The 26849-nt window shown below is 51.9% G+C and overlaps 1 protein-coding gene across 4 annotated transcripts in view; it reads right to left on the bottom strand.

The window, feature by feature from the left end:
• The window catches only part of SYT6 (synaptotagmin 6), a 59208-nt gene extending 39567 nt beyond the window's left edge, over positions 1–19641 (bottom strand). For 3 of the 4 annotated variants that reach the window (XM_047872181.1, XM_047872182.1, XM_047872183.1), the window contains exons 1-3: positions 19479–19641; positions 8112–8460; positions 6029–6587 (exon numbers count right to left, since the gene is read on the bottom strand). In XM_047872181.1, the coding sequence (XP_047728137.1) occupies positions 6029–6587; positions 8112–8460; positions 19479–19641 (1071 nt within the window). Of the gene's footprint in view, positions 1–6028; positions 6588–8111; positions 8461–19478 lie in introns of those variants that run through there. The other variant, XM_047872184.1, reaches the window with a different exon arrangement.
• Positions 19642–26849: the final 7208 nt, after the last annotated feature.

The raw sequence follows: 26849 nt of genomic DNA, 5'->3' as shown, positions 1-26849 counted from the left end.
TTGTGGTGAGGATAAAATGTGATAAAGTTGTGCTCTAGGCCCCTGGTAGGAGCTCAAGTCAAGGGCCACCCCCCACCCCCCACCCCGCTAAACAGGGACGTGAAAGGAGGTAGATGAGGAGGGAGCTAAGTCCCCTCCACGGGACTGTGCCTTATGGGAAAAGGAGGAAGACAGCTTGTTGGTGGGGAGTGGGGCTTCCTTGTGGCAGGAGCCCCCTGGAGGAAAGACATCTCCCAGGGGCTTGAAGAGAGGACTGACTCTTACTGACACTTCAGGGAGGAGAATTTGTCTGGAAATTCTGCCCAGAATTAACCTGAGCTTGAGGCCTCTCCTATGGGCACACTCCCAGGGACTGGGTAACTCTGCTCTGAAAGCAAGAGAGCCCCACACTTCTCAGTAAGACCAGCCAAGAATCTCAGAATCTCGGAAATTTGAAGCTGGTTTAACACTGAGTTAACTGCAGCTCAGAGGGGACAAGTCACTTTTCCAAGGTCACACAGAACACATATGGCATGGCTAAGACAAGAAATAAGAATGAGAATAACCAACAACCTGTCAGAATAGGCGGTCTGGACCCAAGTGGGAGGTTAGGTTTGAGAGTGGTACAGTGACCTACAGGCTGAGCTAGAAGGGAAGTCACTGTGACAATGGGGCTTAGGGGCTCTGTGACAGTGTTGACCTAGGCATCTCAGGTATGTTTACTTTTTTTGAAATGTTAATTTATTTATTTTGAGAGAGAGAGAGAGAGAGAGAGAGCATGTACATACACACTCAAGTGGGGGAGGGACAGAGAGAGAAGGGGAGAGAGAATCCCAAGCAGGCTCTGTGCTGTCAGCACAGAGCCCAATGCAGGGCTCAAACTCACCAAACGGTGAGATCGTGACCTGAGCTGAAATCAAGAAACTGACTGAGCCACCCAGGCGCCCCGACTTTTCTACATAAATATCGCTACAGGCAATCGACCTACCAGTATTATCCCGGTGTTGCTGATGTGGAAACCAAGGCACAATTTAGGTAAAGTCCCCGAGGTCTCAAAGCCAGAAAGAGCAGAAGCAAGAATACAACCCAGGTCTGTTTGGCACCAAAGCCTGAGCTCGCTCTGTACAGCCCTGCTCATTCCCAGGCTGGAGACTGTTCTGCCACATATGGCCTCTCTTCCTCCCTGCAGACTCTGAGCCCAGGGTCCCTGAGAGCACACCATCACCCCAAACAACTGTCACCCATGCGCACACACACCCAGACCTGCTCTCTCCGGCCTGTCAGGGATCTGGTAAGGCAGGAAGATGGCTGAGTCCGTTAATGCCACCAAGCACAACACATATTTATGGCCCCAATTACAGGCTTCACCTTCCCCCGCCACCAAGGAGCAGAAATAGCGACAGAACAGTTGTGTGCAGTGGGGTCTGAGGCCTCTGTAGCAATAACTACAAGATTACAGGGATGTTAGCAAACCCGGGTGACGGTGGCTCTATTATAATGATAAATCTACAGCTTTATATAGAAATAATGAGACTGGGGTAGAAGGTGGGGGAGGGAAGGGCAGAGGGATTTCAGCCAATGGAAGTTCTAGGCCGAGGGAAACCGGCAAGCCGCTGGGAACAGGAACGCCCAGGAGACCACCAGGGGCTCTTAGTCAAGCCAGGCAAGAGTGGGGGGCAGCAAGAGCGCGGGGGGGGGGGGGGACCCCTGCCTGGGGCTGGAGTGGATTTAATGAACTTCCACAATTTCCTTCCCCCTCTGAGCTCCTCGATTCAGTGGAACAGAAGAGGCCTCCGATGACTCTGGCACGTCCGGGTTGCCGGCTTCTCACTCTCCAGCCTGGCCAGGTGTGTGCAACCTCCATTGCTCCCAGGCTTCCCTCCAGAACAACGTGGGGGTGGTGAGGCAAATGTCCCTCGTGGCTTAAGATGTGCAATGAACCAAGAGCTAGATTCCCCAGAAGTACACCTCCCTTTCACTAGCCTGGGAACTTCTTATTTCAGCGGTTGTGAGAAAACAGTAGGAATGTTCCAGGCTTTGCTACTTCACACCAACTTGGGCTGGAGCCAAAACGAGGGACACACCTGGTTCTACCTACCAGGGCTGAATGTGATACCCCAATGCAAGTGTAAGGACCAGCAAGGAGACAGCATTCACAGACTCACGCGACCTCAGAGCAGCCTCCTAAACCTGGATCCCAGGTTTAGATGACCTGCCTATCCTCCCTAACCTGTGGGTCACTGACCCCCCAACTTCAGTCCAGACCCTCTGATCCAACAGGTTAATCAACTTGCTGCTCCAGACACAAACCGTCTCCCTGAACCATACCTCTGAAGGGCTGGACAGGCTGCCTCTGTCCCCACCAAGCCCGGCTCTAACCCAGTTTTCTTTTCTTTTTTTTTTTTTTTTTTTCAACGTTTATTTATTTTTGGGACAGAGAGAGACAGAGCATGAACGGGGGAGGGGCAGAGAGAGAGGGAGACACAGAATCGGAAACAGGCTCCAGGCTCTGAGCCATCAGCCCAGAGCCCGACGCGGGGCTCGAACTCACGGACCGCGAGATCGGGACCTGGCTGAAGTCGGACGCTTAACCGACTGCGCCACCCAGGCGCCCCTCTAACCCAGTTTTCAAAATACTATTTGCCCTTCTCCAGGAAGCCTTCCCAGATTAACCATACCCGATTCCCATTGCTTCTTCAAGAATCCTTTCTTGGTGTACCAGTATATAGTTTTGATGGAATTAACTAAACCACTGGTCATTCAACAAGAAAGTGCTGATTCTCACGTTTGCAGAAAATGACACACTCAGCCCTGAGGAAAAATACAAGAGAAAGTCAAATGTGGGACAAAGGGTATTCCTGAGCCATGCGGAGGACTTTGCAAGACCGAATATGATTCGGGACATATCTAGAGGAGCAATTTTGGTAGGAGCGGAAGGACTCAGAGAACTTTGGAAGGGGGATTGGTCTGAGCCAGGCAGAGCAGTGGGGAAAGGCCTGCCTGACAGTGGGAACCTTGTGAGCAAATGCAGGACACAGGAATGTTAGCACGCGCAGGTGAGCAGCCTGCAGGGCAGAGGTGCTGCCAGAGTTCTGAGCAGAGCAGGGCCTGAACGCCGCTCTAGGAATGGAATCCGGCACGCAGGGGAGATGGGAGTCCCTGTGCTCATCTGTACCGCCCCCACCACGCTGGCTGCAGGATTTCACATGCACTCAGCGCTCATTCACAGTGACTATGATTTGTGTCTCTCTGGCCCCCAAATAATTACAATTGCAGAGTCAGATCCAAAAAACAGGTAAAAGCACCAACCTTCTTACTTCTTACTTCCCTTTCCTCACCCTACTCTTGAACGCCGGCCCACGGGAGGGGCTGCAGATTGGAGGGCCCCAAGGGCCTCCTGTTGGCAGAACATCAGCTCAGACTGCAAGCAGGACAGGGTGTGTGAGTCCAGGCACCTTCAGAAACTCCCGCTCCCGGCCTCCCTGTGCTCCTGGTGACTATGCAAGCCCTTCTTCAATCAGATTAGATATACTTCCCCTCCCCATCTATCTTCATTCCTCCTTATCCGGGAAATATTCCCGGGCTGTCCCAACCCGCAGTTCCAACTTCACACAGAATACACTCTTCATTACTTAGCATTACTAACTGCTGCAGGGACGTCTCTTGTCTCCATAATTCGATTGTACATTTCTGTGTGGGTCGAAGGGGCTGCCTTCGATCCCAGCCCCACTCACTCCCCAGTGCCTGGCACAGTGTTCTGCTTAGGAAGAGGACTGGAACAGTACTAACTGAGGATGATGAGGATGGTGACTATCTACCCAACACCTTTTGGATGATCTGCCATTTTCTTTCTTTCTTACTTTTTTTAAAACATTTTTTCAACGTTTATTTGTTTTTGAGAGACAGAGATAGAGCACGAGCAGGGGAGGGGCAGAGAGAGAGAAGGAGACACAGAATCCGAAGCAGGCTCCAGGCTCCGAGCTGTCAGCACAGAGCCCAATGCGGGGCTCGAACTCACGAACGGTGAGATCATGGCCTGAGCTGAAGTCGGATGCTTAACCGACTGAGCCACCCAGGCGCCCAGTGATCTGCCATTTTCTAAAGCTGGGCCCGGAGGGCGGAGGGGATGGGATGAGGGCAAGGATAGCCACAGAGTTCTAGTGTCTAGGAAGTTAGCTTCCCTATGAGGAGTGGGCTTACGGCAACAACTGTCCATTCCAGGCCCAGGTCTTGCACCATACCTGGAGCTAAAGTCCAGTAGAGGGAGCAACCAGGAGAGGGAAGTGGCTGCTTCCCCAGCCACTGGCCCTCACTCCTCCGTCTCTCGGAACCTCTGGGCCTCCACCTCAGCGTGGGAAGGACCACGCTGCTTTTCTCTACCTGTGCAGTCACCATAATGAATCTGCTGCCTGATGAGACCACAAGGGAAGAGCTGCACCAGATGTAAACTTCATAGTGATTTATAGAGCAGAGCTCTTGGGCTCGCCGGCGCGCAGCTGCTATTCCAGCCCACCCCGTCTGCCCACCCCGTCTGCCAGGCCCCGCTGCTGGTGCTGCTCTTGGGGATTTCATGAAAGCAAAGGTGGGGGATGCACTGGGGGATCAGAGTGATCTGGTCAGAGTCAGCACCAGCTGGGAGAACGGGGTGTCTCAGAGTCCTTCCCTAGGGCAGAAACGGAGCCCACCAAGCTTCGAACAAATCAACTTTCTTATACTTTTCCCATCAGAGCAGGGCAGATTTTCCTGGCCTCTCTCCTCATAAATTCAACACATAGAGATAGTGAGAATTGGCTGTTCAAAGGGAGAGTTTGCAGACCGAGTAGGGTCATCCCTGTCCCAGAGAAACAGTGCTAGAAGTATCCTGGGAGACACTCAACCAGCTAGCCCTCAAGACCCAGACGTAAGGCCATTGGTATCTGATGGGTACACTCAAACTGGCTCTTAGCTGCCTGGATGGGCTTAGAGAGAGGCACATCACCCACACTTGTGGGATCTACACTGGGTGGACCAAAGGGCTCTGGATATGCCCTCCTCATTCTCTGTGCCAAACTTGTCCTCCCTCTGAAAAGCCAGCTTGAGCCTCAGCTCCTTGGACTCTTCCCTGGTTAACTGCAGTTGATTGTGAATAGCTCGGCACCCCCTGTCCTACGTGTGGACTTGGGTTCCCTTCCAGGCTGGCCTCCGCCATCGCTCACACTGGCCCGGGCAGGCAATGCCTGAGAACAGGGGCTGTGTGGCAGTCACTAGTGTTGGTCACTAAGTTCTCCTCCTGGGCACACAGTAGGACTTCTTTGCCCTGCCCTCCTGAGTTGCCGTGTGTCTTGCTTTGGCTAATGAAATGTGAGTAGAAGTCACATGGATCGCTTCGCCATGGAAGCTTTAAGAAATTGTGCATGGTTCGCCACCTCCTTTGCCCTGATACGGTACCTACGGGAGCACACCTCCAAACAGAGCCTCTGTCAGCCTGGACCCCTCAGTCACAAGGTAAAGCAGAAACCCAGCCAAGCTGCAGAATGTGTATAACCTGAACAGGAGCTAAATCTTGGTTGCTTTAAGCTACCAAATCCTAGGATTATTTGTTGCTGCAGCATAACGTCGTGCACCCCGACTAATATGCCCTGTTCCTGATTGCCTGTTCCAGGCTTCTCATACACATGGATGCCCTTGGCAGATGCCGCTGTCTGATTCAGTCTAGAGACATGGCCCAGTCCTTACCCATGATCAGAGAGGTAGATAACCCTACGGGTGGTAGACCTAAGGCCTAGCAGGTAGAGGGAACCGCCCCAGAACGTGTAATCAGAAGCAATGGGCAAAAATTGTCTTCCCTGCCAACCCACGTGGGAGCTCAGCTGCCCTCACCCCACCCTGGGACGGAGTGCAAGGACTTCCCCAGGGTGGGCTGAGCCACTGCTCAGTTTCCAGAGTCCCCGCTTCACATCCCGAAGGGCAAAGGCCCGCCTACCTCCAGGGGTGAGGGGGACGGGCACACACCCCACTCAACCCAGCACTAGGAATCCTCCAGAAGCCCAGGAGGCAAGGCTGTACTCACACTGGTGGCATACTGGATGTCCTTCCAGATGGAGGTTTCCCGGGACAGGTCGGAGGCCTCAAAGAGGTTGTCCAGGATGACCTCTCCGATCATGTCATGGCGGGAGAAACGGTCGAAGTCGAAGACGCTGAGATGCAGCTTGCGGTCTGCCAGCTCCTCGTAGGGCACGGGGAAGTGGAAGTTCTCGTCGAAGGTGGGGTTCAGGGTCTTGCGGTGCACCCGCGTCTGCAGCTTGCGTTTGCGATCAGGCAGGAGGTAGATCTTGACGTAGGGGTCAGAGCTGCCGCAAAAGTCCTTGGCGGGGAGGTCGAAGGCCCTGAGGATGCGCACGATCAGGGTCTCGCTCTCGTAGTCATAGCGCAGGCTGAAGTTGAGTTTCCCGCAGCTCTTGGCAGCCTCGGACTTGGCATCGTCCCCGTCCACCGATTTCTGCTTGTAGAGTTCGGGCTTGATGCGGCCAATGCTGGTGGGCTGCTCCGCCGCGGGGGGCAGCTCGTTGCCGTAGTCCACGCTGGACACGTGCATCTGCCGTGGCAGGTGGCGCTTGAAGGACGTGTGCCTGGCGGAGGGGGCAGAGATGGCGTGGTCAGGGCTCGGGGGCGGGGGAAGGGCATGCAAGCCGACACCTCCTGCGGCCCTGGCTCATCCTACCCTTTGCAGGGGGCGGGGAGGGGCGGGCCTTTTCCTCCTGCTCATGGACCCTTTCTCTCTCTGCACACGCGTTGTGCCGGTGGCGGTGAGCGTCCCAAGTCTTAGCATGTGTGAGGTACTTGGAATGGGGCCTCGTATATCGTAAGCTCGATACACGCTGCCTTTTGCTGTTATTTTCTTTTCTCTTTTTCCTGCTTGCTGTTTTCTACGTTTCTTTCCTAGCAGATGTGACCCTGGTTCCCCCCTGACACCACGAGATCCCTTAGGAGAAGGACCATCCTTGCTTGCCCTGGTCCTTCGTCATCATCGCCACCGCTACCACTGCCACTGTAGTTAACATTTATTGGGCTTTGGAGCCAGACTGCATAGATTGGCTCTGTGAGTGTCTAGCCATGTGACCTTGGTCAGGTCGTTTAACTTCTCTTTGCCACAAAATGAGGATAATAAAAGTAGCAATTGCATACGATTGCTGTGAGCACGAACTGGATTGATACATACAACAAGTACTTAGAACACAGCCAGGTGTAGAATAAGCCATCTATCGTCAGCTCTCATGATCACACGGATTCTTTCATCGGCCCCGCACTGCAACCTTATGCGTCCTTAGCCCTACCGTATAGTCGGGAAAAGTGAGGCTTAAGAAAGGTGGGCAACCTGCCCAAAGTCAGATGATAAACTCTGAAAATGTGACCCCCAGCACTTTCATTCCTGGACTCCCATCTGAAGACCAGGTCTCCTTCCCTTCGGCTGGTCGCCTGGGAGCCTGGGGAGACACTGCAGGGACCCGGGAGCCCACCAGAGCCCTAGATAAGTACAATGGCTCATACTACATGCACCACTTCTTTTAAAACTGTTTCTGAATGTTGAAGAGGTGTTTGTCATTATGTGGTGGTGGTGGCTTTTTTTTTTGTTATTGTTCCGTTTTATTCTGTTTTCAGTTAAAGAATGCCGCGTATACAGCTGCTGTCTTGCAGGGGACTCTGTCGAAGGTCACAGAGGAATCCTCATTCTCAAAGTGTTAGGAACCTCTTGTCTCCTCTCCCATGCGCCGCAGACTCTGTGAGGCTTTGCTGGCGTATCCCTAGACACACCATGAACTTTTATGCCTCTGGGCCTTTGCATTTTCTCTTCCCTCTGCCCGGCAATCTCGCCTTCGCTCCCAACACCCAGCACCCCTCACCCACACACGTCCCAGTGCACACTGCAGAGCACAGCTCCCTGCCTCAAAGGTTCCCCTTGCCTGCAGCCTTTCCCGGTGCCCACCCCCTTGTCGGTTACCCATCACAGAGCACATCCTCTGCTATAGTCTCCAGTCCAACCATAGGTGTTCTCATTTCCGGTCTCTGCACCCCACAGGCTGGAATCACATCAATGTATTGGATAAGAGAATGTGGAGGCGTGGAGGTTAGGGAAGGGAGACGTCCACCCTCACCTGGTAGACGATGCTGGCTCTGTGGTCTGTCGCTGCAGCCGCGTGTGACGCATGATGTGCTCCTTGACCGACATCTGCACCTCGGCCGGGATATCTGGGGACGTGTGGCTGATCTTCACGGCCGCCTCTAGGAAGCCCAGGCTGTTGGTGTCCTTCAGCTTGTCCGCCATGTTGCCTCCGGAGCTGGGGCTCTGGGGGGCCTCCGGGGGAGGGCTAGCAGAAGCGGGACTGGAGGCCTCCTTGTTCCTCCAGGGCATCCAGCACAGCTTCCAAAAGAGAAAGAGAAAAACTGCCACCAGGGCCACGCCACACACAATAACTACCACTGCGAGGAGGCTGACAGAGGTGCCTGGGCGCGGCATGAGCCAGGGCAGGGAGGGACAGAGACAGACAGAGGCGGCGGAGAAGCAGGAAGGGGCGGTTGGAGAAGGGGGCACACAGAAGGGACAAAGACGGAAGAAGAGAAAAGAATGGTCATGAGAAAGCTGCCAGCCGGGAGAGGCGGTTTTAGGGCTGACGCTCCACAGTCCACTTTGTGTAGTATCTGCAGCCTGGCGCCCACCTCGGTCTGACGCCCCCCAGCATTGCCCCCTCCCCCACCGCCAGCTTGGGGAGCACCTGCGCTGCCTCCCCTACTGCCTATTGGCATGTGCACGGGGAAGGGAAAGTAATTTAAATAGCAGCCTAAGCAAATGTGCAAATTCGTGAAGCGTTCACATTTGGATGCTGTTTGAATTTCTATTAGAGCTGTTACTATGGCCAGACTTATAGCGGAGTCGTTTTTGGTATACAGCTCTCTCCCTCAACAGGCTGTGCGGCCTTGGGGACCAGAGGCTCGGCCAACTCAATCTCTTCCCTTCCCCCACCCCCATCGAGCCCAGAGCAGGAGCTCAACAGTCGGGAGCTTGAAGCGAATCAGACGGAGCATAACCTCCTTGAGGCCGGGAGTGGGTCTCCTGTTCCTTCTGTACGCTCAACTGTGCACACAGTAGGCTCAATAAATACTTGGATTAAGTTGGAATTTGACCCACACGGTGTATTTCAAAGCTACATACAAGTGATTCCTGTAACTGTCTTTTCCCATCCCGTAGCTATTTGAGAGCTCTGCTGTAAAACTGGTAATTTGTTTAAGGTGATTTATTTACTTTGAGAGAGAGAGAGAGAGCACGGTAAGCAAGAGAAGCGCAAAGAGAGAGAGAGAGAAGAAGAGAGAGAATCCCAAGCAGGGATTCAGCCTGATGCAGGGCTCGAACTCACGAACTGTGAGATCATGACCTGAGCCAAAATCAAGAGTCCGACACTCAACCGACGGAGCCACCCAGGCGCCCCTGTACAACTGGTAATTTTGAATGTCGTGGTTGGTTCTGAGGCAAGCGTTCACTGCGTCGCCCCCAGCCAACCCTGCCTCCAGAAGGATGCCCATCACCCCAGGAGAGCTGTGGGCAATGCCTCCCTCTGGAAGCAATGAAGAAGCAGATCTCTTACCCCTCCTTAAGGAATGACCCTTAGAGCCCAAGGTCTCTTCTCACTCTGACTAGAGAGCTCAGAAGGCTCTGAACCAGTGGCACACTTGGCAGGGTGTGCACACAGGTCATTTGCGAACTTGTGAACAAGCCAGCCGAGGAGTCTTGCATGGCTTGCGTGGCAACTGAATAGTTGAGCAATTCCACCGCCATCATCATCACATCAAATTTCTGGAAACTCTGGGGGAGGCCAGCTGGCTTGGTCACTAGACCCGTGCTCCTGGCTGGTGGCAACCGGCATTGCCTTTGGAGGGGCATGACCTTACCCGCACAGCCCCTGCAGGCTGGTGGGTTTGCAGGCTCTGGATTATCCTGGCCCAGTGGCCAAGCAATCTTAGGATCGAAGGTGAGAAGTGACCCTAGAAATACTGGGGCCAGGCTGGGCTCTTGCAGACAAGAGCAGTGGTCCAGAGAAGGGACTTGCCTGGGTTCACAGTTCAGACACACAGCCTGGACCAGGGTGCAGATGCCCACCACCCAGCCTGGGGCTCTTCACACTGTCCCAGCCTGTCTGTCCCTGATTAAACTGTAGGCCATTGTAACTCTGCGTTCTTATATTTGTCTGACTCGTGGCCTAGCACAGAAACACACGCGAGAATGAATGAGCGCAAGAATGAATGGCGCATAAAAGGGCTATAATGATCTCTCAACCAGCATTTACTGAGCAACCTGCATGTGTCAGGTGCTAAGCTAAGATTAGAGTACCGAGATGCCGAGACCCTCCTGGGGTGGGGGGGGGGGGTATCCAGAGTGCCCTCATGCACACAGGCACCAGGAAAAGCTGTCTCCCATCCAGAGGGACCTGGGAAGGAAGCGAGAACATCAGCTATCCTCTCTGGGGAGCCGGCACTGCCTCCTGACTCCCCAGATGCAGGGTACTGGCCTGAACCAACTACTACAGCCACCTACCCCAGGCCCCTGCACAGAGACATCGGGGCCTCTCCCTGGTCAGAGGAGCCGGGGTTAGTCCTCCACACAGAGACTGCCAGGGATCCAGAAAGCTGATTCTAAGTTAGCTTCTAAAGTAAAGGTTTCTAGTGTGTGTGCGTGAGTCACGGGGGCACAAGAGAAAAAATACCAGATTGTTCTAATATTTATTTATTTATTATCTTAAAGACAATAAATCACAACTGCAATATACAGGTTGATAGTAATAGAAATGATAGCATTTTATTATTGGATTTAGTTTTGAACATTACTATGTCCAAGGTACAAAGTGCTTTTTATGCATTTGCTCATTGAATAGTCTCCAGTGAAATAGGTGTAATTATTACTTTCATTTTGCAGATGAAGAAAGTGAGGCACAGAGGATTAGACTGCCCAGGGTCACACAGCTAGGAAGCCGTAGAATGGAGCTACAGCCCAGATGTGTAGGCAACATGGGAACAAATATACATTGGAGGCATTAAATGAAATAATTGGTGCTGTTATGAGTTCATTACCTAAATGGTTTGGAGACTGTTTCTTTAGGCCTTTATGGCCCTGGGGTTCACCAGGAAAGCTACCGCAGATCCTACGGGTCCTTATTCTGAGTATCCAGCCACCTCTAGACCCCTCACACCTGTTCTCGGTTACAGCTGTTCTGGAGGCATTCTCTACAATATGAGTCACCTTAAAACAAAAAAAGGTATTTCTAGGGCTTTGCTTCCCTTTGATCATACATCTTACTTGCTCTGGTAATAATTAGAATTTTAATGAGAAAGGGGGAGAAATGGGGGAATCCAGAGAGCATAGAGTGCATTTAAATGTTCAGCCTGACAAAAAACTGAATTCATAAATGAAAAGAGAGGTGGGGGAAGGGGTGGGCCGAGGGAATCAGTTTTTCCTCGGTGTGGTTGCTATTTTGAATACTTGTGCACGTGACCCCCGCTGTAGTTCCCTCGGAGCTGTGATTAGGGCAGGCAGAGGTATGGATTATTGGGAATCAGCACCCAGCACTCAATACCGGTTATGTAAGACCAAGAAGCCCTCCCTCTGCGTGGAGAAGCTCTTTCCAGGATGCCTTGCTGGCAGGACTGACTGCAGGAGAACCGGGTCCTGTTGCTGAGTGGATTCACCCTCACTGGCGATACGAGGTGGTTAGCAAGGCTGGTAAGAGCAGAATTAGGCCAGGGCAGGGAGTGACTGAACAGGATTTAGCCCCTGTAAAATCACTATACGTGGCCTTGAGCTCAGCCAGCCGACATATCCTGGTTGAAGGTCCACTGGGGCTGGGAGGCATAGTCTCCTGTATGGTCTAAGGACTGTGCCAAGGCCCAGATCAGCTATGATGTGTGCCTTCCTACCCCAGGCCTGCTGGGGTCAGGCCACCAGGACCTGTTGCTCTGTAGCAAATCGCAGGTGCACAAGTAGCCTTCAAAGCCTTTTTCCTACTCATCTTGTTTGAACCTTGACACTGTGAGGCAGATGGCAACACAGTGTTTTGATGGCAACACAGCCGTCTTTTGAGTCCTGATCTGGTGTTCTTCATATTTCATAGCACTATCAGGCACTAGCTTCACGACCAGAGAGAGGCAACCCTCCAGTAAGGGAGGAAGCCCTTACTATAGCACTGAAAATTAGAAAGTACTTCCTAAATCTTTGTATTCTTCCTCTCTCCCTCCTTCCTTCTTTATTTCCTCTTTAGCCTGGAGGGAAAGAATCACGGTCCTGGGGTCAGACTGGACTCATTCAATGTCCATCTCCACCGGCTTTAAACCAAGCCACTTAATCTCTCAATGAAGCCTCAATTTCCTCCTCTGTCATATGGGTATAATAATAGCATCTACCTCATAGGGTCATTGTGAAGTTTAAAAGAGATCAGGGGCGCCTGGGTGGCTCAGTCAGTTAAGCATCCAACTTCGGCTCAGGTCATGGATCTCACGGTTCGTGGGTTCCAGCCCCTCGTCAGGCTCTGTACTGATAGCTCGGAGCCTGGAGCCTGGAGCCTGCTTCAGACTCTGTGTCTCCTGCTCTCTCTGCCCCTCCCCCACTCACACTCTGTCTCTCTCTCTCTAAAACTAAACATTAAAAAAAAAGAGAGAGAGATCAAAAGTGCTGAGGACAGTGCCTGGAAAGTAGTAAAAAATATAATAAATATTAGCTGTTCTATTAGAATCACCTAATTCTGCCAAGTCTAGCTTTGAATATACCCTAGTTTGGAAAAGTTCTGTTGGCAGAACTGCATGAGGCATATTCTGCAAGTCACGAACGCTAATAGAGATAGCTTTAACTTTATCCTTACAAACTAGGGACGATCTTACTAGCAGAAAGAATATAAATATTTCACATATAGCTAGATCTCAAGACATAACATGTACTATATTAAAGATCTCACATCTCCAAGTCTTTCTGTCAATACCCATTTGCTTGCTATGTGTCCAGTTTCGTTGTTACTGTCCACAGGTGGGAGCTCCAAAGGAGTAGAAAGAAAACCATGGAAGAAAAACCAGCAATTGCAAGAACATGCCATGCTTCTGCAAAGTTTTCTTGGAAATTTGGAAAAGGAAGTCTGGTCCATTACTCAACATTAGGTGTGAAACATCTTTATTCAGGTGTCAGAAGAATCCAGTATTCCATGGGCACCTGGTTTGGGAAATCTGACTGGCCAATTACCCAGCAGCCTCTGGGAGAGCAAGGAGCCGTGGAACTAGGCTTTGGAAACACACCTGGACCTGGCGTGGCACAGGTGCGTGTGGCTTCTAACCGTGGCAGGGAAGCTGACTTCACTGAGGGCTCAGACACTGGGCAGATAGCTTAGGTGAGTGCCAGCACCAGAATGACCACAGAGAGCATTCATCCACATTTCTAACTGTGTGACCCTGAGCAAGTTACTTAACTTTCTCCAAACTTTGGTTTCCTCTTTTATTTGATGGGGATTCTAATTATTCCTACTTTACAGAGTCATTAGGAAGATGAAATAAACTAAGACTTTGAGCATAGTTCCTGGTATATGGTAAATGCCCCCGAATGTCAACTATTTTATTTCATGTTTTGCTTTTTGTTTTTCCATGCAGAATGAACCCAAAGCTGGGCCTGCAGAGACAGGGAAGGGGGACACCAGACCACAGGGCAAAGCATCTAAGACACCTCAGGCCCCTCTTCTCTCCAGAGAAGTTAAGATCTCCCTGAAGCCTATGAGGGCAGGAACTGCTTGTCACCTTAAGTGAGACTGTCCGGCAGGGGTAATGGCTCATGGCCTCCCTCTCTCCCTGGAAAATGCTGGGTTATTAATTAGCAACCCAGAGCTTGCTTATCTCTCCTCACTGACACTTCTTTCTCCAAAGACAGAGCCCTGGCGCCCCCTCCCCTTCTCTCCACCCATAGTGTTAAGATTCATCAGCAGTTCTTACAACTTGCTATTGTTCCCATTTTTCTAATGGGTTTCCATGTCAGGAAAACCCATTTTGTAACAGTAACAGGCAGTTTTGCTAACAGACTGTAATTGAAAAGATAAACTGGGGAGAGGAAGTGAAAAGAAAGGACCCTTTTCTCTGCTTCCTCCAGAGCTGGAGAAAGCTGGCTTCAGAGCTTGGGGTTGCTGAAACCATTTGGTGTAAGGGCTGGCCTGTGCAGAGCAGAGGCTGCCTGGGCTGAGGGGGTCTCATTTAGACATAGAAAGAGACATAGACAAATACAACCCAGAGAGCAAACAGCAAGAAATGCAGAGACCCAAGAGACTGGAAAGAATAGTGTCACGTCTGGGAACGGAAAAGACTCTCGGCAGAGCCATTAATATTAATTAATATTAGTAACCATTAATATTATTAATACATTAATATTAATAATTATTTGTTATTTATTTCTACATGGTTAGCACTGTGCCCCTTACATTTCTCATTTAATCTTTACAGCCTCCCTAAGAAATGAGCATGCACCTCACAAAGATAAAGTAACTCAGTTTAGAGGTATTAACTAACTTATTCAAGGATACATCACATTAAGCAGAAGAACTGGGATTTAAACCCGGGATTTTCTGATGCCAAAGTCCAAGCTTCTGAGCCAGGCCCCTGAAGGGGCTGGGGGCTGAGTGGAAAGCTGGGCAGGGAAGCTGTGGGGGAGGGGGGGCAGGCACTTCTTTGTTATAACCAGGAGAGTGTGGGAGGCATTCTCAACTATTTGGCCTGATCCTCTGTACCTCGGTAAAAACCCAGAGACGAGGATTATGAACAACGTCCTCACCCCCCATCTCTTCCTTCTTCCCTGGAAAGTATAGACACTACAGGTTACCCACCAGGCACCAGGCAAATAACCAGTGGCCCCTGGAAACACCTCATCCAGAGATGTAGCAAAGAAATACCTGACAGTGTGTGTGTGTGTGTGTGTGTGTGTGTGTGTGTGTGTTGCAGGAACAGGAGCTATTCTGTTCTAAGGCTTACAGACGTGGTCCATTAATAATAAACTCTTCCGTGGCTTGTAAATTTATTAGGAGAACCTGGTGTAATTAAAATTCAGGGTTAGGGGAGGGGGGAGCAGAGAACCTGTGCTTCCATTCCTTCTTTCAGAGATCCAGGCTGAACTACCGATGGGGATAATTAGCAGAGTCCAAACAGAGAAGGAATTAACGCTCCTGAAAAAGCTGTGATGAGGAGAGACAATGCTGGGCTAATTATGGCCGCACAAGCTTTATGACTGGGCACCGGCTTCCACCATCATTAGGGGATTCAGAGATAAATCGGAGGCTAATGCCGAGTGCTATAGCTAACAGAGTGTTGGCATTAATTTAGCAATTATTAGTATTATTATTTTGGCAGATGGTAACTGTACCTTTTTGCTTGATTGGTCAGGGCTTGTGGCCCCTCTGAGATGTGTGGAGATCAAGGCTGGGGTGATTGGGGTGGGGACAGACAGAAAGCCAGAAAGAGTCTTTCCCTCTACCCACCCCCCCCCCTCCTGTTTATACCTGCAAGTACTGAGAGGAGAGGTCTGCCTGGGTCCACATGGAGCAAGAAAAACAGATCAACAAAGAGAGAAGGGAAGGATGACACTGTCATATACCTAGAGCGTCCACAGCTGGAAGTCCTGTTCACCTCCGCTTTCAAAGCCCTCTCAGATTAAAGTTCCTAAGTGTGACTCAGTCCTTCAGGGCTCAGAGACCTCTTTTCCTAAGCAGGACCAGCAGGGGTGCTGGCTAGCTCGGGCAGGACTTTCTCGTACCCTGCTTTTTGTACACTCCAGACAGCCTTCCACAGACCCTAAAGAAACCTGGCTAGATACAGATGGCTCAGTCTTAGCCCTAATTTTTTGCAGCCACATTATACCCCCAACTCTGTGGACATGGAGGACAGAGAACATAGTCAGAGGTAGAAGAAAACTTCTAGAACCGTAAATCCAAGCACTCTGCAACTCCTAGATACTTTCCCCTGGTTCTAGAATCTTAAAGCTCAAGACACTCCATAAAATCAGAACATTATCTCAAGGATGTACATTCTAAAGGATTGTACATTGCACCTTTCCTCAAAGAAGGCAAAATCCTCAGAATTTCTTCCTTCCAGCAAGGAGTGAGGGAGTAACTGATTAGTTATAGAAACAGGACTTTCCTGTTTTGATTAAGTGCTATGCATTTAACCTTCCATCACAAGCAGGAGAAATAATAATATCTGTGCTGCAAAAGGCCAACTTAAAATCCAGGTAGCTGAGTCACATAACATCTCCAGTCATTAGAGAAATGAACAAACATTACATACATCTCATGGCCACACATAACCTAGAGAATAACCATTCCTGGCTGCCAGCCTGGAAGGGGCAGGGCAGCTCAGGATCTCCCATCAGGCCCCTGAATTTTTTGGAATACCTCTGAACCTCTGCTTATTACCTCAAATCCAGAACTCTCCCTACCCACACCCAACACTCTGCAATTTGGCCTGTGGAGCAAACTCCTTCATCTCCACAAGGCAAATGGCATGAAGAAGGTAGGGAACTGCCTGTCAGTGTCCACTTGAGGCAGGGGTGGGGGTGTGTATTAAGGAAGAAAGCAGACACTTTGCCTTTAGAATTTTTAAAGAAAAATGGAACTTGCTTTTATCTGGGACAGTTTGTGTAGAGGTATTCCCAAGTCATGAAAGCTAAGGAGATCTGATTGAGATTTCCTGTGCAACTCCTAGCACGGACCATATACAGAGGGGGTCCCAGTAAATGACAGCAGAGCCCGAATCTCAATTGTTGACTCTCGGGGTGTTACTAGAGATCCCGTGAGCTAGAGACTTTGAGTGGGAGGATGGCAGGGGAAAACGTACAGAGGTAAAGAGAACTAGGCGTGCTCTAGTCACTTGCATTTTTCACTAAAATACAAATGAAAAGATCCAGCATTTCTCTGACTGTAGAATCTGGACCCAGGCAGTGGCTTTGGGATGCAGGGACTAAGCTAGGAAGTAGGATACCTGGGGGCCTGGTCCTGAGCTGAACAGCATCTCCCCAGACCCTGTGCTCACTTAAACCCCAAGAACTCAAAGCCACTCTCAACCATTTTCTTTTGCTATGACCAAGGGTCTCCTTCTGCCTCCTCCTTTCAGCCCCCTAACTTGGCCCCCCAGGGGCTTCCTGAGGCTTGTGACTCAGCAGCCAAAGTTAAAGTACCCAGGGCTGACAAGTCAAGCTCGCTTTCTCAAGCAGCCTGCAGGGAAGGCACACTGATTCATCTGGGCCTGCTTGCTCACCTTTCTCAACCTTCTCTCACCCTCAGCCTGGCCACAGGTACCTGTCATTCCAGACTGTGGGGTTTCCCTCTGGAGTCAGAACACCAGAACACCTGCATCAGAATGTTTCACACACATACACCCTCCCCACAACGCACACTGCCCCCTGCCCTCTGTGGTATTTCTGCTCTGGATGGACAGGAGAGGGGGGCAGCCTCCACGCCAGGTGGAACTCGACAGGTGTGTTCTCACCTTGAATGATCCCCTTTAGAGTTTGAGGGGTCAGAACCAACATAGAGGGCCCCACTGGAAATGAATTATTGCAGGAAAGGAGGAAGGGACCTGGATAGGCAAGCAGGAAGAGACTCCCTAACTTGGGGAAAATTGTGTATCTGGGGGGGTATGGGGAGTTGGGTGGTGTAGATGATGGCACCAGAGAACCAAAATCTAATACTTGCTGGGCCTAAAATCTATTCGGAGATTCTTAAAGACGGAGAATTACCTCTCCAACATCCATCCCTGTACCACCCTCTGAAAGTTCTTCTTTATGTCTAACCTCAGTCCCTTCTGCTGCAGTAATCAACCCATTGATCAAACACTGCCAAGGCCAGAGAGAGCGCTTGCGCGAGAGCAGCGCCCCGTACAACCCCCACAGGGCTGAGATGCGCCCAAGGCTGGGCACAACCCCCTCACACACACAATCCTCCCCTGGGCCACTACCCTCCACCTACTCCTTCTCTCCCTCAGCGGCCCTGTTGCTAACCTAGGACCTACCAAGAGCTCTGACCTTTAACCTCAACTGAAAACAGGGCCCTGAGAGCTGTAGCCTCGGGGAGCTTACCCCACCTGTACCTGCTCCAGGAACCGCCGTTCCAGTCCCCGGCTTCTGGTCCCTTGAGACTCGCCTGGAGACGAAATTCCCGCCTCCCGCGGCCCCTTCCTCCCTTTCCCGCGCTGTTGGTGCGGAACCGCAGGGGCGACCCTCGCTTACCCCTAGGCCCAGCGCCACCGGGGTCAGAGTCCGGGGGACAAGGAGGGGTGGTGTCTGCGGAGCCAAAGTAATCCCGGCGCCACGGTCCCTGCAGGATCTCCCCACCCCCACTCTGCATCCTCTCGAGGCTTCGCACTGCCCCCCAGCCCCTCCCCTCCGGAGGGAGGACGACCGGGTGCTCCCTGCCGCCTAGGACCCTCCAGGCGTCGGCATCCGGACAAAGAAGCCCGGCTGCGGCGGGCGAGCGCGGCCGCACGCCGCTGGTGCGGCAAGTAAATACCCGGGCCGGCCGGCCGCCTATCCTCCCGCGGCTCCCGCCGCCAGGGCGCGACACGCCATTGCCGCTGTCGCGACTCCCGAGAGACCCCGCAGCCGTGCGCGCCGGGCCCGGGCCCCGCGGGGCTCGAGCTCCCGACTCACCGGCTCCGGCGAGCTCGCCTCGGCTCGGGCTCCCGCCTGGGCTCGGCGGCCGCCGGGGGCTGCGTCCAGCGCAGGGTCCGCGCCGTTCGGGCAGGAGGCGCCCGTTTGGCAAAGTCGGCGGGAGGCACCGGCTCGGTCGCGCACCGGCCCCGAGTCCGAGTGAGTCAGAGAGAGACCGAGGGAGCGAGTTATAGGGGTGAGGGTGGGGGAGGATGCCGAGACACCCTCCCCCACCCCGCCCCCCGTCCCCCCCTCCCCCCAGCGGAGACGCAGAAAGCCACTCGCACGCAGCCGGAGAGACGTCCGGACACAAAGACCTCGTGCGGCTCGCAGACCTAAGTTTCTCCCTGAGACCAGGGGGCTCGGACGGGTTCCCCGAGAGAACAGACAAACGGACGCGCGGACCGACAGACGGACCTTGGGACCCTGACAACCCAAGAGACGAGTTGCTACTTCCTGGTCTCCTACTCGCTCCACAGACCCCTTCCCTGGCATATAGCCCGAGGGTGAGCGGAGAGACGCCAGGGAAACTGAGGCCCCCGAGGGGCACCGCGCCCGAGGAGCGCGGTTTTGCGCTGGAGTCCTGTAGAGTCACACGGGAGGGAGCTCAGGGATCCTCTGCCTCCCAGGTCCCCTTCACGTCTCTCCGCTTGCCCTGTGGGCAGTGGAACGGGGCACAGGTTGAGGCTCATTCCGAATCCAGGATCCTGAGCTGGAGTTCTCTGTCTAGATTAAGGGGCTCCCAGTGCCGGGGCTCTGGGGGCAGAGGATGGTCAGGGCGAGAACCCAGGAAGAGAGGGGGGCTCGGGGTTCCCGTTACCTGTGTCGGCCGCGCTCGGACTCCTCTCTGGGGGCTGTAGCTCGAAGCTCCGACAAGTCTCCACGTCCAGCCCGAGAGGGGGCGGCCGGGCCCGGCACAGAGAAGCCAGGACCGCGAGCGCCGCCTGGCACCGAGGCCCCCCGGTCCCCCACACCCCGCTCATGCCCGGGACACCCCGGCTCTCCAAGCAGCCGCCTGAACCCGTGCTGCCGCTGGACTGGGGCGGGGCAAGGCGGCCCCAAGAAGACCCTCCCCGCAGCGGCCCCCTGCGGCTCCGTTCAGCTTTTAATCATTTCCCCGCAGGGTCTCCGCCCCTCACGTGGTATCCCGCAGCAGCTGGCAAGTCTGGCGCCTCACGGCCGCCCCCTCCACACCCGGGGACAGGTCTGAGTCCCCACGGGTTCGAGGCAGGGGAGCCCGGTTGTCCAGCACCCTGGAGGGTGGAACCTGGGATCTGACCCCACACGTACTGCCTGGTGTGACCTTGGGCCTCTCTGAGCCTCAATTTCCCACTCTGTAAAAGGGGTATAATGATAACGAGTGCAGCACAGGCTGCCTGGGAATACAAAGATAGTGTTTGCGAAAACACTGGGTAAATTGCCACATGCCACACAAATGGCAACGAAATAGATAAACCCATTAACAGAAAGATGGGTGACCTGGCTGGGGGCGGGAGAACCTCGGTCAAGGTTCCTAACGGGAGAAGTTAGTCAGATTGGTCCCAGGTCCTCAGCTTTGGAGGCAGAAGACCCCAAGACTGCGGGGCTATTCGAACTGCAGAAAGACTTTCTGAGCCCCGCAATCCTGCGGTCCACGGTACCCGCACGTTGCTATGGCAACGGGAGGCAGCGGCCGTCTCTCTCCATGGCAACGGGAGGGGAAAGTTTCTGGCAAATAGGAATGGGGGGCATTTCAAGAGAGCGCTCTGTTCCCGCCAGACCCACCTCCCCGCAGCTGTGGAACACCACCGGAGATAATGTATCTTACTATGAAGCATAACAAGGGCCAGAAAGACGGAAAACAAAACGGGAGGGTTGAGGCTAGACTTAAGGCAGAATTCCCTTCTAGGAACTATGGCGTGAGGTCCAGGAGCAGGTTGGCTGAGGGGTTCCGAGGCACCGCACTCAGCCGTGGCGATCTATGGGCCGCCACCGGGTGCGGCCCTGCGGGGGCCCTGTCACGAAAATCTTGCGTCCTCGGCGTGTCGGCGGATGGGCCCCTTCCTGTGTGCGGCTCACCCGAAGCTCCAGCTTCCCCGGAGCTGGGAAGGAAACTTTAGCTGGAACCTCCGGAAGCCGCGGGCCTGGTGTGTACCGGGTGGCGGACGGGGGAGGAGGGTCTTTCCTCCTAATTAGCACGCTAATTGGAAGTGGCTAGGGCGGTGACTCACGTTCCAGAGGGAGGAGATTCGGAGCCCCAGCTCCTGGCGGTCTCCACATGCGCCATCTGCGCCAGCCGTGCTAGCGGGCCCTTGGACTTGAGAGTCCCCGGCAGCTACAGAGCGCCAAGCAGAGGCCTGCGAGGACGTAGGCTGGACCAGGCGGTTTTTGCTTTGGAAAAGCGCTCCTTGGCTCTGTCCACGGTGCTGAAGACCCAGTTGCTGCAATCGTAGCGTGGGCACAGCGTTAGGGAGGTGGGGAGGGATGGACAATTGTGGCGGGTTCAGACCTTTCACCCTGATCTCAGGAGCCTACGATAGGAGAGGGCTAGAAACTGAGGCCAGGGGGACTGAGCAGGCTTGATCCCGGAGACACTATGCAATCCAGGCCGCCTTCCTGAAGGAGGTGCTCGGTTGCTGTTCCAAGAACAGGTGAGGCTGTGGAGTCCCCATTTGCTTCCCAGTGGTTCTGGAACCCACCTGAGGAGCCCAGAAGCCCTGTCATCTTCCTCTCCACCTCCCAATACAGAGCTTAGTTCCTGGGAGGCCCCTTGTTACATGATCACTAGCAGTTTCCGAGGCAGCAGTTTTGTGTTTGTGTAAAATACAAATGGAGAAGAACTGCTCTCTACCCATGTTTATGGCAACTCTGCCACTCCGCGGGCGATTTCTCCCTCCCCCTCCTGAGTTCTTGGGGAAATTCACAGAACAAAGCGCCTTGTTTTGCCTTTGCAGAGAATGAAAAAGCACAGGACCTTCCAAGGGCCCAGGCCTGTGATGCAGGGAAATCAATATTTTGCTTTACAACGAGTGGGGGAATTTACATCTAAACTGAAGGCAAAGGAGCCTGTTTGGAGCAGAGCAGGTGGCAGGAGCCGAGAATTAGCAGATAATTTCTCATTGTTCCCGGATTCAGCCTCCACACTAGGCAAATGGTTCTGCATCCTCTCTGGCACCCCAGCAGCAGCTCTGGACCTGGCATTTCTCAACAGAACAGGGAGGAGTTTCTGCTCTGACAGGGCTGGGGGAAGGGGCTGGGGCTCTCAGGTCAGTCAATAACTATTGAATTTGCAGTGCGTGAATCTGTGTGTACAAAAGAGACAGAAATGAGACAGACAGAGAGAAACAGAGACACAGAGACAAGAGAAAGAGAGGCAGAGGTTGAGACATATAGAAACAAATATAGGAGATACAGGGAGAGATACAGAGAACAGAGAAAGAGGGACGGAGGGACAGATATGCTTATGAGGGCATACTCATTCAGAAAGAGATAAAAGAGAAACATAATTTTTTCTTATATTAAGAAAAACCCCTGCCTTAGTTGTCTTCTTCATGCTCTCTCTCTCTTTGCCCCTAACAAGTTAATGCTGATACCTGTGGTCACATAACCAGCCACAAACCAACCAACCAACCAAACAAACAAAAAACATGTAAAGATGGGAACTTTTCCTCTCTAAAACCCCTTTCCCTGACAAGCCCACTCCCACAGGCAAAGACCAAATTCAGACTCCCAGGGTGCCACTCAGACGTAAAGAGGGAAGGAAGTAGAAAGAAGTAGAATTGTTACTTCTCAATTCTGTCTTTCAGAGAAAGACCATCTGAGTTTCGATTTAGGGGTGGGTGGAGAGAAGGAGGGGCAGAGACAGCACGGCATAGTGGCAAACAAGGGCACTGGGTTGGGCACTGGGAAGTTGGTTCCAGAACTGGTGCACTAAACCAGCCACAGGGCAGTCACGTCCCTTCTCAGGGTGTCAGTTTCATTATTTGTCAGAGGATGAAGCTAGATGAAGAGCTCTCGGAGGCTCCTTCCAGCAACAACATTCTAGGATTTTACATGAAGGGAAAGGAGGAGGCTGAGGAGGGGAAAGGAAAAAGGGACAGAAGAGCAGTTTTTCTGGCTCTAAAGAAGACGGTGTCCAGACTCACTTTGGGCTTCTCCTCCCCCAGTGCTCTCATCTCATCTGCAACTGTGGCCGGAGCATTCTGAGTCTGCCGCACACACCTCCCCGACTGCTCAGAAGCAGGAAGGGGGACTGGAGGAGGGATGGAAAGTGGAATGGGAGGAGGTTTGAGGCAGAAACTAGCAGCCTTCCACTCCTATGCCCTCCTCTCCTCAGAAATAGCCAAAGTACACATGCCCTGCCCCCACCCCAAGTCTCTCAGGCAGTGGTGTGACTGCCTTTGGACAGGTCCCCACGCTGCTCTGAGCAGTAAAAGCCTGCTGAGTTGTGCTACAAATAAAATATATTAAAACAAAATAACAATTTCTAAAAAAAAAGAAAAATTAAACCTCGGTAGGAAATTGCTAATGCCGTAGGCGAGAAGAATGGGCTCCTTTGACATGAGCCGATGTGTCACATTGTCTTTCCATCTCAATGCAATTTCTAAATAGGGAGCCCTTTCCCCATCCCCTCCTCCTCTCCAAGCCCCCAGCAGAGATGTAAAGGGAGCAGCCTGACGTTCATAGCCCATTGTCTGACGTCCAGGGAGAGACTGAGAGAGATAGATACAAATGTACTCACTGCTTTGTCAAGTGGATTGGAGCCAAGAGGGCTCTGACCCAGCCATGAGGGGCCCGTCTCCTCTCCCCACCTCCCCCATCTCCTGCCTAGCCAGGCATGTGGACACTGAGCAAGGGTTCTGAATTTACTCTAAGAAAACAGATTATCACTTGAACCCGTTCTATTGCTGGTGGAGAATTAAGTTGATGCCCTATATTGGGGACTGGGAACACTTTACACTACAATTTAAAACAAACAGTGCTATGGAATCCCTATGGGGTTTCTGTCAGGACAGCTTTATCAGTATTTCCAGCAGATGTCACCCCCTGCCCCCATCCTTCACACCAACATAGCCAATTCTAGCCGAAGCGGGGTGCCTTCTGCAAACCATGCCATTCCAAGCCATCAGAAGAATTTTCAGGAATTTCTGAAAAAGACGCAGAAGACATTGCAAAGCCCTGCACATGTGCCCAGGTATTTTTGAGAGTCCAGTCTTGCTTTTCTAAGAAAGGTCTGTGACAATTCAAACCTCCTGAGCCAAGCAGGGGTACATTTGCCTCTTTCTTATTCCTTCCCCATCTCAGAGGTCTCATCTCTGTTCCATGCTCTCTGTTCAAGCATAGTGTTCCTGATCAGACTTGGGAAGACTGGACAGGACTAGTTGCATCCAGCAGGCTGGGCCTGGGGGAAACAGAGGCAAGGTCAGAAGGCAACATCATCCCGGAAAGTTTTAGAGCTGTACCTAAGTAACCATGGTGTGCCTAAGGCTTTCCCTGTACTACTTGAGACATGAGAATAATTGGAAGAGAAGAGCCAGAAGGGAAGCCAGGTGTGCTCCTCTTCAGACTGACCTTGTGTAGAAGAAAGAGCACAGGTTTTGGAGTCAGAGACCTGTGTTCAAATCCTGGCTCTCTCACTGACCAAGTGTCACACCTTAGGTGCTGTACTGTAGCAATCCAAACCTCAACTTCCTCATCTGTAAAATGGGACATATAAGGCCTGCTTTATGCTGCACAAGGGTTATATGAGTTAAGTTAAACACCTAATATACTGCGACTGATTCATGGCAGGTGTCAAAACAAATGACAGTTCTTGTCCTCTCCCTCTCTCTGTCTCTCAGGTCACAGAAGGACATCCATGAGGCACACTGTCCAGAGGTTAACCCATATTCTTCCCTTGAACAAGTCCCTGAACACTGCCAAAAAGGAATTGATTCATTTAGTCTTATAACAATCCCGAGAGGCAGAATGGGTGGATGCTCAAAGTCCATTTGGCATGTGGGGAAATTAAGTGACTGGTCCCTGGTCACACACGCAAGGAGGCAGCAGAGAGATAGAACCCAGGCCTTCTGATTCCTGGTTAGTACCACTGCTTTGTACTGGGGAGGGTAGGCATAATTTTTTCTTCTTCTACAAAAAAAAAAAAAAAAAAGGTTATAATACTTTTAAATTGACTTTATAATAAATAAAAAGTATTTGGAAATAAATTACAAAGCAGTGAAAAATTTACTCTTGTGTTTCTCTGCAAAGCTCTTGGCCCTCTGACCTGAGCCACCCCAGCTGCACGTGGGGCCCCATGGCTGCTCTGGAGGGCAGATCACATCACTGATAAAACACAAGGCTGGGGCCAGGCAGCTTCATGGCTTGGGACATGTTTGGCTGCTTCCCTCTTGACAGAGAACTGCTCAGAAGGCAGCTCAGGGAGCCTCTGCTGTGTCTGGATTGTGTTCCATGGTCAGAGTCCAGCTTCCAGGAAACAGCCAAGCCAAGATTCTTATAAGACCAGGACCCCAAAGACTAGAATTCTCCCCAAGGAGCCTGGAGAGGGTTTGCCGTCTCAGGGCTCTGGCTGCTGCACTAATGAAAAGAAACCAGATAAAATGCCCAAACGAATTAAAACAACAATTCCAATAGGGCTCTGTCAGGACTAGGAAGTCTTAATCCTTGATTTCAGTAGTGGGCACGCAGGAAGAATCAACAGAACATATATTCGGGTCAGTGGCCTGCAGCCCTCAGTGGAATTGAGGGGCTGAAGCCTCTAGAGAGAATAAATTTGTTCCCCCAATTTTAGCCTCTGTCTGTCCTATACAACAAAAATCCTTTCCATTCTGGCCACCAAGACATAATTATCTCCATCTCTGCTGTTTATGAGAGGTACAGTAAGTGGTTTGAATGAGTCAGCCCCCCCAACCTTTATTAATACTCCCATACGTTTGTAAGACGTGTTATGCTTTACACAGCACTCTCATATTTGCTATCTCACTTCATACAATAACCCTGAGAACTGGATATTCTTCTCCTAACTTGGGTGGTGAGGCCTCAGAGAGGCTACAAATAACTCTCTTGGGGTTATAGCTAGCAAGCGGCAGAGCCAGAATTTGAGCCTGTCATTTTCACATCATTCATTCATGGAGCATTTACTGGTCCTGTGCAGACCCGGGCCCACACCAGGCACCTGAGACACAGCCCTGTGTGATTTTCCTCCCGCACTGGCCTTCAAGTCATGCGCTGTGCAGAGCCCTCAATACACAGGCCTGTCCTGGGGGAGTGCACATAATCAGCCGTGGAGAGAGGCCACGCGTGGAATTGGTCTCAAATGAGTTCTTTGACCTCTTTGCTGCAGTTGCCCACACCTACATCGACTGTGAAATTCTCTTCTGTGACATGAGTCTCCATGGATTTCCCTCCCTTCCTGATTCTTTCACTCTCTCCCCTGCCCCCTCCCCACCTTCCCATTTTCTCACAGGTTCAGCTCTCGTCCCTTTTTTCTTCTGTCTCTTCATATACTCCCTGAGTGATCTTAGCCACTCCGAGGGCTTCAAACACTAAATAATGCCAATACTAAGAGTAGCACTGCTAAACATTTACTGAGCACACACTCTGTTCCAGGACCTCCCTGCTTGCTTCATAGGGACTATATCATTTACTTCTCACAACGACTCTGATTACTATCTGCAGTCTACAGGTACCAAGTGACAGGGCTGAATGTGAACCCAGGCGGTCCAGAGCCCAGACCCTCAGCACTCCAGATTCTGTCTCTCTGTGGTTCTACATATGCATTTCTAAATTCTCATTCAAACACCTTTACCCCAGACCTCCTAAATCCCCTGTGTCCAAGACAGAATTCGTATTTTCCCTCACGCACCTGCTCTACCTCCTTAAAGGAAGACAAAACTAAACCAACTAAACGAAAAAAATCTCAGATCCCTCCTTGACTCTTCCCTCTCCCTTATCCCCCTTATCAGTGTGGCACTGAATCCTCCTGTTTTTATCTCTAAAATGTTTGAACCCCTGACCTCCCCACCCCTGTCACTGCCCTAGTCAACCACTTGACATTCCTCTTCTGGATCGTGATGGTTGCCTTACATGATAATATGATTATGTCATCCTCTCATTTAAAATCCTTCGTAGACTTCTGGGGCCTTCAGGGTGAGGTTGACTTTCTTGAGCATGGCATTCAAGGCCCTTCCAGACCTGGCCTCTGTCCACCTAT

This window comes from Prionailurus viverrinus, chromosome C1 (assembly GCF_022837055.1).
Source record: "Prionailurus viverrinus isolate Anna chromosome C1, UM_Priviv_1.0, whole genome shotgun sequence".
NCBI classification, from domain to species: domain Eukaryota; kingdom Metazoa; phylum Chordata; class Mammalia; order Carnivora; family Felidae; genus Prionailurus; species Prionailurus viverrinus.
The sequence above is the reverse complement of the archived record's forward strand: the minus strand, read 5'-3'. Positions and strand labels throughout refer to the sequence as shown.